We start from the raw sequence: 10657 nt of genomic DNA, 5'->3' as shown, positions 1-10657 counted from the left end.
AAGTCTGGGAACTCAAACCTAGCTTTGTTTGAACGATGGTTGTTGATGAAGGATCAACACCACCACCACCCACAAGGAAGACAATCGATGTATCATCACCTTATTTTCTCACTTCTGATGATCACCCTGGATTAAACTTCGTTGGAGAGAATCTTCTCCATGATGGTAACTACAGTGATTGGAAGAATGAGATGATGAATGCCTTGTTTGCCAAGAACAAGGTTGGATTCATTGACAATTCCCTTCCGATGCCAGAAGAAGGATCTGCAGATTTGAGGAACTGGAAAAGATGTAATGCCATGGTAAGAGGTTGGCTTGTTAGCGCTATGGAAAAGGAGATTAAGAGCAGTGTAAAATACGTTGCTACTGCTCGTGATATTTGGCTGGACCTTGAAGAAAGATTTGGAAGGGAGAATGCTCCAAGAGCATATAAACTAAGAAGGACGATAACCACAATCCACCAAGAAATATGACGGTATCAAGGTATTACACAAAGCTGAGAGGAATTTGGGATGAAGTACAATCAATTAACCTGTTACCAGCATGCACCTGCCAAGGTTGCAAGTGTGAAATCACAAAAGAGATTGCAAGATCAAGGGAAAAGGAGCGCTTGTATGACTTTTTAATGGGACTCAATGAAGAATATGGTGCCCTAAGGACACAAATTCTGAGTACTGATCCTCTACCAACACTAAACAATGCATACCATCTACTGAGTCGGGATGAACAAGAGAAAAAGATTGGTGCTTCTCGAAGTGTAATGAGAGAAGCTGCTGCTTTCTACACCAACAACAAAACAGCTCCAAAAATTGGGGTCAAAGGAAACTCTTCAAGTAATCTAAAAAAGAAGGAAGAAAGAAGCAAGAATGGAAAGAATGAGGATATATGGTGTTCACATTGCCATAAAACTCGACACACACTTGAAGGGTGTTTTGAATTAATAGGTTATCCTGATTGGTGGTCCGCCAAGTCCACAACAAGCAAGAATCAATCAGGTAAGACTCGACAACAACAACCAAGAGCTGCTACTATTACCGGAGAAACCTCACAACAATTTCCGGTTCTTGCTAAAGAAGACTATGAAAAGCTTCTTCAACTTCTAAAAACAGCAAAACTAAGTGAGCAAAAGATCAATCCCACAGCCAACATGACTGATAAGGTCGAAAGACTAGACAATTGGATCATTGATTCGGGTGCCAGCGACCACATAACTCATCTTACAAAGTGGTCAAAAACCATGAATAATAAGATAAATAACTCTTCTGTTTCCATACCTAATGGAAAGCTAGTAACAGTCAAAGGAATTGGTGATATACATATATCACCAGATCTCAAATTAAAAAATGTGTTGAATGTATAAGATTTTAACTGCAATTTACTTTCAGTTAGCAAAATAACTCGTGATTTAGGTTGCTCATTAACGTTTTTTCCCGATCTATGTTACATACAGGATTTACATACGAAGAACTTGATTGGGATGGGTAAGGAGCGTGATGGGCTTTACTACTTAGAGCCGATGGAAAAGAAGAAAGTTGCAATGGCGGTTCTAAGAAAATATGATGTTTGGCATAGAAGACTTGGTCATACTTCAGAGGGAGTACTTCGTAAGATACAACAAATAGGAGATGTAGGTACTTAATTGCAGTCAATTTTGTGATTCTTGTATACGAGCAAAGCAAACTATACTTCCTTTTCCAATAAGTTTTTCAAAAACAAAAGAATGTTTTGATTTAATACATGTTGATATATGGGGTAGATATAAATATTATAGCACCTGGTTATTGGTACGTATTCTTTTATTAATTCTTTAATATATTTTGCATTTTGACCTTGGACTCGGCGAGTTGAAGGACCAAATCACCGAGTAGAAGCGGGATGAAACGCGGGGTTTAAGCCGTGGACTCGACGAGTCGGGTCTCGGACTCGGCGAGTAGGCCCTGTCTGAACAAAAACCCTAACCCGAGGGTTTGCACCCTATTTAAACATCTTAACTCGGCCTCCTTCGTCCCATTTGCTCCCAGAAGACCCCCATAGCAAACCCTAGCCATTATTGAAGCAATCTAAGGCATTTGGGGTAATTTTTAGTTCTTTTGTGATCCAAGGAGGGAAGGAAAAGCTTGAAGGATCAGTAGGAGGCTAGAAGGACCCAGTTTTGATCATCATTTGCTGTCTACAGAAGGTATAAAGTCTATACCTTGTTTGTTCTTTTGATAGATCCTATTTTGTGGAGTTCTAGGGCTTTTCTAAGCCATTTTGGTCACCAACCATGATTGAAAGCATGGTTAGGGGTTGATGTTTCGGATCTATGTCCTTAGAGGGGTTACAAGGCAGAAAGGAGTGGCTTTTGCACTCAAAGAAGGCCCCATGCATTGTAAGAGCTTGTTTTAGGACCTTTTGAGCTCAAAGTCCCATGCAATCACGTAAAGGTTGTATCTTTACATATTAGATCGATTGTAGAAGCATAGATATACCTTTTGATCAAGCGTTGTACGTCAGAAATCGAAGATTTAGTGAGAGGTTGTAACCGACTCAACGAGTCCATTCTTGGACTCGACGAGTCCAAGGTTTTGTCCCGTATCAGTTGAGGGTCAAAAAGGACCCAGTTGACTGTGGAAAGGTTTTAGGGGGTCCCGGGAAGTGACCCAATGTTCTGGACTAAGCCATTGTTCTGGACATTCATGGGACTCGGTGAGTGCATGAGCAGACTCAGCGATTCCAAGGCAATCTTCTTAAGGAAGAAGATGAACTCGACGAGTTGTTCATACAACTCGACGAGTCGGATGAAGATTCAGTCGATGTTCAATTAGGAGGAAAACTCGTCGAGTCATCTCCTAACTCGGCGAGTAGAGTCGGGTATGAGGACAAATGGAAGGATAGGGACTCGGCGAGTTGGCAAACCAACTCGGCGAGTCAGGTCAACTAGAAGTTGACTTGGACTTTGACTTTGACTTGGTCAAGGGTAAAATGGTCATTTTACCCTAAGGACAGTTAGCAGTGTATGACTAAGTGTTTTGGGGGAATTATAGTCGGAGGATTTCCGAAGCAGCAGTCAGAAGATTCCCACATAGATCAACAACTACTACGAGGTGAGTTACCTTACAGTAGCGGTGGGGTGGGTCTACGGCCACAATGTCGACTCACCAGTAGGAGTTGTATGTTAGATGATTGTCTTCATGATATCATCTAGGTTTGCTACTACCTGATACATTATATGTTGGCATGATTGGATATAGTGGTAGAGTTCGGTTGTTAGGACCGAAGGGTAGGTCAAGCACCCTAGATATGTCTGACAATATATGATTATATGTTTATATGCTGACATGATATGTTAAATGTGATAGCGGTAGTAGGAAGGGAATAGTCCCCAAGTTCGCTTGTTAGGACCGAAGGATAGTTCGGACACCCCATATATGTCTGGTAGTATGTTTATGTTATGATATATGTGACAGTAGCAGTAGGGGGTGGAATAGTCCCCGAGGGTCAGTTGTTAGGACCGACGGGTAGGTCAGCACCCCAGAGTGGCTTGACACTGGTAGGTCGGCACCCCATAATGGTCGTACCGGGTAGGTCAGGCACCCCAAAATTGCCCGACAGTATGTATGTTATGTGATTGTATGGTATGTGGTATGATGGCGGAACTCACTAAGCTTTGTGCTTACAGTTACAGTTTTGGTTTCAAGTACATCTTCAGCGAAGGGGAAGGAGCTGGCGCGGTAGCGGCACATCAGGCACACACATTGTTTTCCGCACTACGAGTTATTATGGGATTTGTACTGTGACATTATTATGTTTTTACGATTCGGTTTTTAGACACAAGACATGTTTTTATGAAATGATATGACCGGCTGATATTTTGTTACAAATGTTTTGTAAATCACTTAATCAAAAATGAAATTTTTGGAAGTGAAAAATTGGGTCGTTACAAATATGTTTCTCTTGATGGTGCACATTATTTTTTATCAATAGTAGATGATTATAGTCGTGGAATGTGGGTGTATTTGATGAAAAATAAGTTTGATGCTGCTCAGCTATTAGTCACATTTTATAAGTTGATAGTAACACAATTTAACAAGAACATCAAAAGAATAAGAACGGATAATGGATCAGAATTTAAGTGTAGTTTCATGCTTGGGTTTTACAAGGACAAAGGCATACTACTAGAAACCTTATGTCCATACACACCACAACAAAATGGCGTTGTAGAGAGAAAGCATAGACATTTATTAGAAATGGGAAAAGCATTGCGATTCCAAGCCTCACCTCCAATAGAATTTTGGGGTGATTGTATACTAACCGCAACATATATAATAAACAAGTTGCCCACTCCAGTCCTAGAAAATAAAACTCCACGTGAAATACTTCTCGGGAAATCGCCCACATATGAACACCTATGGATCTTTGGCTGCTTAGCTTACGCAGATAACGCATTGGGAAAATACGATAAATTTGGTGACAGAGGGAGACCTTGCATTTTCATAGGGTATCCAATGGGTCAAAAAGGGTATAAACTCTATGACTTGAAAGATCAAAGAATACATGTTACTCTTAGTGTCACTTTCACTGAGAGTAAGTCTCCTTTTGGAGAAAACTATGAAGGACATAAGGTGATAGCAAATGATCACCTGGTTGATGCATTGGATAATATATAAGAAGATGTTGAAGTTCTAGTAGAAAAATTAGACGGGAACAATGAGACAAGTGACAGTGATAATCCTCAAATCGCTGAACCACAACCATTAAATTCCACTGCACCTACCACCACTAGCAATAATAACACAGAAGTGAAAACAGACCAATAAACGGGAATTAGACATTGCACTCGCATACGGTCAAAGCCCAAACATTTGGAAGACTTCGTGACCGAGTTACCACCATCACTTGATACCTCTACGCCCATCCCTTCTTCAGGTTCTTCAGCATCTGCTATCAATCTGGTATATCCTCTCTCTCAATTTATTTCTTATCATAAATTTTCAAAAACACATCGAGCGTTCTTAGAAGAAATAACTTCAAACAATGAACCAATAGATTTCTCTCAAGCCATGAAAGATCCAAGATGGATAGAGGCAATGAAAAAGTAGATTACTGCACTTGAAGAAAATGGTACTTGGTCCTTAATGGAACTTCCAAAGGAAAAGAAAGCTATTGACTCAAAATGGGTTTATAAGATTAAATATAAACCTAATGGTGAAGTAGAAAGGTTTAAAGATCGATTGGTAGCAAAAGGATACACTCAAATAGAATGTATCGATTTTCATGAAACTTTTGCCCCAGCAGCTAAGCTCGTGACTGTTAGATGTGCTTTGGTTGTTGCTGCAAAGAAAGAATGGGAAGTACACCAGATGGATGTAAATAACGCCTTCTTGCATGGTGATCTAGAAGAAGATGTTTACATGAAGGTGCCTCAAAGTTTTCGTGAAAAGGTTGAAAATTGGGTATGTAAATTACACAAGTCTATCTATGGTCTTCGTCAAGCTTCAAGGAATTGGTACCAAAAGTTTACAAAAGCTCTTGTGGAGATAGGATTTCTACAAAGTAAGGCAGACCATTCTATGTTCATATTTAGGATGTGTTGTGTCCACATTGTTGCTCTCATTTATGTTGATGACGTCGTGTTAATGGGAAATAACATCAATAAAATAAATGAGGTGAAAAAAAAATTGCAGAACAGGTTTAGCATTAAAGATTTGGGTCCTCTCAACTATTTTCTTGGTATTGAAGTTGCTCAGTAAAAGGAAGGTTTTGTGATAAATCAAGGAAAATACACCCTTGACATTCTAGAAGATTGTGGCGTTTCTACAAGCAAGCCAAGTAATTTTCCGATGGAATAGAATATTAAGCTGAGAAAAGATGATGAAAGCCCAGAAGTTGATGACTCACGCTATAGAAGATTGGTGGGACGTCAACTTTACCTCACAGTTACTCGACCTGATATAACATTTGCAGTGAACCAACTAATTCAATTCTTGAGCAACCCTAGAAAATCACATATGGATGCTGCTCACAGAGTTCTACGGTATTTGAAAGGTACACCAAGTCAACGTTTATATCTTCCTTCAGTTGGTTCTTTAGGTCTTGTGGCCTATTGTGATGCTAGTTGGTTAAGCTGTCCAACTATTAGAAGGTCATGCACGGGATATTTCATTACTCTTGGAGGATCACCAATTTCCTAGAGAACGAAAAAGCAAACAGTAGTGTCTAGATCTTCAGCAGAAGCAGAATATAGGTCGATGGCAAGTACTATATGTGAAGTTTTATGGCTCAAGTGGCTTCTTCAAGATTTGGATGGTGTGCAAAGTGGCTCAACTCCTCTTATGTGTGACAATTAAGTGGCTAGACACATTGCACCTAATCCAGTTTATTACGAACGAACGAAACACGTTGAGATGGACTGTTATTTTGTGCGAGAAAGATTAAACAGTGGGGAGATTAAAACTTTTGTTGTGCGTTTTGATTTTCAGGCTGTAGATATTTTCACTAAGGCTCTTGGGGCGGATCGGTTCAAGTTTCTATGTGGCAAGTTGGGTGTTTGTGACTTACACACTCTAACTTGAGAGGGAGTATTAAGATTAAGGATAGTTATTATCTTTATTTATCCTATAGTTATCTTTATTTATCTTATAGTTATCCTGTTTAAATGTTTACTAGATTCTAGGATTTCAGTTTAGTGTTCAAATCCTATATAATCTCCTCTGTAAATCGATTGTTGAATAATAAAAACCATGTTTTTACTAATAATCTCCTCTGTAAACCTGAGTTCATTGTTTTGGATCTTTTGGAATTAATTTTGGGGGTTTTGTTATGAAAAACGATTTTGGATAGCTTTATAATCCTTTTTTATGTTTGGTTTGAAAGGTTGCTAAAGTCTAACTCAGTAACGGTTGCTCTATCAAAAAGGTTAATGTCACCTACACAAAAAGCTACTCCATCACTTGTCATCTGAACAAGATAATCGATAATATCTTAAGAACAAAATTAATGTAAAATTCTAACCTCTTCATAGATCCAAACCAAATTAGAAAGAAAGTTTTTGTGGTTATTAAGAACTGCTTTCATCAAATCTGTAAAATCCAATCACAACTTAATCATAAAGTTGCCATATAATTAATAATATAACCCTAAAAAGAAACCAAAAGTGAAATACATATCACAAGATCCATGAGGAACACCATAAGATTCGAATGTAGTTCCAGCATCATAAATCGAACCCTTGTACTCAATTCCGTTAGCAATATTAAACTTAACAGTAATCTTTCGAGCCCATGTACTCCCTTACAAATGCATCTTCTCATACCCATCATCTTTATGCTATGTTCCTTTAGCAGTAATTGGTTATGTACTTTTGATTGCATCTAATAACCATCTTATGTGTTGGCTCATTTCACCAATAAAATTCAAAATCTCTTTTTTTTTTTGGCCAATTTATTTGATTTTGATAGAAAAGAAGTAGAAAAGACAAACTATATCTCCTAACCAAAAGCTATGATTCGCTTGTTCTTTTATCAGACCCATCAAGACTTTTTTATCATCTAGTTTCTCATCAAACATTAATCTCTCTTTCTAGTTTCTCATTTCACCAAAAGCTATACAACAAATTCTGTGTGTTAAATTCTTAGTATGAAAAAAGAAGTAGGATTTATTACTTTATAATTTTTTAACCCTATAGAATGTGAGTGAGGAACAATATACTCACATTTTCTTTCCTTAGAAGTTGAGACGACACCTACAGACAGTTAGTGAGTTAGTATCTATTAATAAATTAATACTACTTTTACCTTCATCTAATTAGTAATTATAACTAATAAATAAGCTAAAAACCAATACTAGTAGGCTCAAATAAGTTGTAAAACATGCATATTACAAAAAATAATAATAATAACAATTGCAATTTTTAGATTGTAGGTAATGCTTGTGACTTGGAAACAAATTTACAAAAATAACATAGCACCCAATGAGCCTTTCCCATATCACTCTCTTTTTTACTACTAACCATGTCTGATTAACAATGCCTACTTCAAAACTAAGAGAATTTTAGATGTCTACCTAAAGATGTACTCCTTGACATTTGTTATTTGTAAACTATTATCTGTTTCTCCTTTTCAATTTTTATTGTTAATAGTTTTTAGAAAAAAAAATTAGTAAATTTTATGATATCTGATTAATTTGAAAAGTACCAAACATAACTTATCAAGTTATTTCTAATTTATCAAGTTGTTTGGTAACATAATTTTGCGAATTTGACTAGCTAATAATAATATAATCTCAAAATGTTATTTTTTCTTATATTACTCTCGAATATAAGTGGGGAATCCTCTCCATGAAAGAAAGTTAAATTAAAGAACAAAACATAATATAATATTAATTATATATAAAGAACAACAAGTATTGCCCATGTTGATTACTTCCACACTACCATTTATTGATTTTTCTTTAACAACCCTAGCTTTTATTTTTCTTCTCAACATCTATTTCTCTAAACTAGAATACTCTTTTTTCTATTAAAACATTGAAGTAGGTTGCTATTTCTTACTAGAACAAGCCAATATTCAAAAGATTTTAACCTTTGGAATTCAAGCTCACACTTCACTGATCATAAGGTCAGACTTCACACACATTCTTTCTGGAAATTTTTGTTATAGAAGCCCTTGCTTGATTTTTTTTCTTTTGTCTTTAATGAAGTGTAACACTCTAAATTTTCAAATAAATTTCTCATTTTTAATTCCACACAAAACACATTTTAACATCTCTCATACTCATATTATAAATGTTTCAAACATAAGACATGAAAATCGTTTGTCAAATATCCCAGAATCCTCAAAAAACAGTCAATCAGCTGGTGTGTACAATTATGTCGGCGCCTTCCCACAATCTTAAGATGTACCTGAAACACATATCACACAACACTATAAGCACGAAGATTAGTGATTTCCCTAAAATACCACACAAAAATAATTAACCTCTCATGGCTATATCTCAATAAGGACCCTCTGGTCATATGTCTTAGTGAATACCCTCCGGTCTCACGGCTCGGGTTGGACCCTCCAGTCCTATATCTTAGTGAAGACCCTCTAGTCTCACGAATCTGTTTGGACCCTATGGTCCTATCTCAATAAATGCATAGAATAATATACAACATAAATCACAAACACAAAATGCATAATATCACCAATATCAGTATAAGCACATTAGACCCTCTAGTCAATAACGCAGATAAGACCCTCTGGTCGCACAGTGATTACTACTCAGGTAAGTATAGTGAGAAGACTCACCTCGTAAGTAAAGCAAAGTATGTATCGCACTCGGACTGGCGGTCTAGGCTCCGCCTATCATATATCACAATCATCTCTAATTAATAACTGATATTAACAACCCCCAAAGATGTTAGGCTAATTCCTCTTCTAAATCTCAGAAGGGTAAAAGACCATTTTACCCGCTCATGGTCTCCAAAGTCCACAACTTGACCGAACCCTAAAAGTCAACAGTAGTCAACACTCAAGTCAACAGTCCATGTTGACTCAACTCATCGAGTGCATTTATGCGACTCGTCGAGTTCCTTCTGTTCTTCGAAAATCGAGAAAGTTCGAGTCAACTCGCCGAGTTGTCTGGCCAACTCGTCGAGCTTGCTGTAACATCCGGACTTCCAAGTATTTTATTTATTTAATTATTTAATTATTTTGACGACTATTGAGCTACTCGACGAGTCGGTGCTCCAACTCGTCGAGTAGAGTCGCGATGTGCTACATGGCTTTAATGACCTACTCGACGAATCTGAGAGTCGACTCGCCGAGTAGATGCTGGGATGAGAAACCCTAGATCCCCAGGTTTGGGGCCTATTTAAAGGCACTTATAGCCTTATTTGCAGCTATACTTCCCTGAGAGAAACCCTGATCTCCCTTTGAGCTTATAGAGAGAGTGTATGAGCTAACATTGAGTATTTTGGTGTATCTTTGGAAGAGCAGAGAAGGATTTCAAGCAAGGAGCAAGAGGAGGCTGTTAGATCTGTTGTTATTCATCCAAGAGCTCCTGTTAAAGGTATAAAGTTTGTACCTTTCTCATTTGCTTGGGTAGATCTCATTTTTTTGGAGACTAGGGCTTCTTTTCTATCTATTATTGGGACTTTGAATGTATTGAGTTCATATGGAGGTTTGGACTTCAGATCTGGACCTTGTGAGGTCCCTAGCATCCAAAGGTCCCTACTTTATTCATCCTTAACGGAATTCTTGAGTAAAAACCCCTTTTTAGAGCATGTTCTTGGCATTTTAAGCCCAAAGTGCCATGCATGGACGTAAAGTCTGTGACTTTACATGATAAATGAGCCTTGAAAGTGTAGATCTAGAGTTTGGGATGGTTTTCTGCCTCGTCTGAATGGGAAAAGAGTCTGAATGGACTCGCCGAGTCGAGGAGCCGACTCGACGGGTCGGTTAGGGTTTGTCCCGATGAGCTTTCTACACTGTTACTCGACGAGTTAGGGGTTAACTCGATGAGTTGGACCCTCACAAAGACCTCTGTGTAACGACTGGACTCAACAAGTCACATGAGCGCACTCGGCGAGTCAGGTCAATCTGGGACTGTTGACTCGAGTTGACTTCTGTTGACTTTAGGGTTTGTCCAACATAAGTAATGGAGACCGTGGAGGGGTAAAATGGTCTTTTATCCA

At 37.9% G+C, this 10657-nt stretch overlaps 1 protein-coding gene across 1 annotated transcript; it reads left to right on the top strand.

Annotated features, from left to right (window-relative positions):
- The first annotated feature begins 469 nt into the window (after window positions 1-469).
- LOC128126128 (uncharacterized) lies at window positions 470-4649 on the top strand. Its single transcript, XM_052763865.1, has 3 exons — window positions 470-1354; window positions 1451-1631; window positions 3967-4649. Exons 1-3 carry the CDS (start codon window positions 470-472, stop codon window positions 4647-4649), a joined length of 1749 nt encoding a protein of 582 aa, XP_052619825.1.
- Window positions 4650-10657: the final 6008 nt, after the last annotated feature.

This window comes from Lactuca sativa, chromosome 1, assembly GCF_002870075.4.
Source record: "Lactuca sativa cultivar Salinas chromosome 1, Lsat_Salinas_v11, whole genome shotgun sequence".
Lineage (NCBI taxonomy): Eukaryota > Viridiplantae > Streptophyta > Magnoliopsida > Asterales > Asteraceae > Lactuca > Lactuca sativa.
The sequence above is the reverse complement of the archived record's forward strand: the minus strand, read 5'-3'. Positions and strand labels throughout refer to the sequence as shown.

Bases quoted from the DNA above. Each gene is read 5' to 3' on its own strand.
- LOC128126128 (XM_052763865.1), top strand. From the start codon at position 470: ATGACGGTATCAAGGTATTACACAAAGCTGAGAGGAATTTGGGATGAA. The intron at 1,355-1,450 runs GTATAAGATTTT...TGTTACATACAG, and splicing joins AATTAAAAAATGTGTTGAAT to GATTTACATACGAAGAACTT. The intron at 1,632-3,966 runs GTACTTAATTGC...TTTTATCAATAG, and splicing joins ACAACAAATAGGAGATGTAG to TAGATGATTATAGTCGTGGA.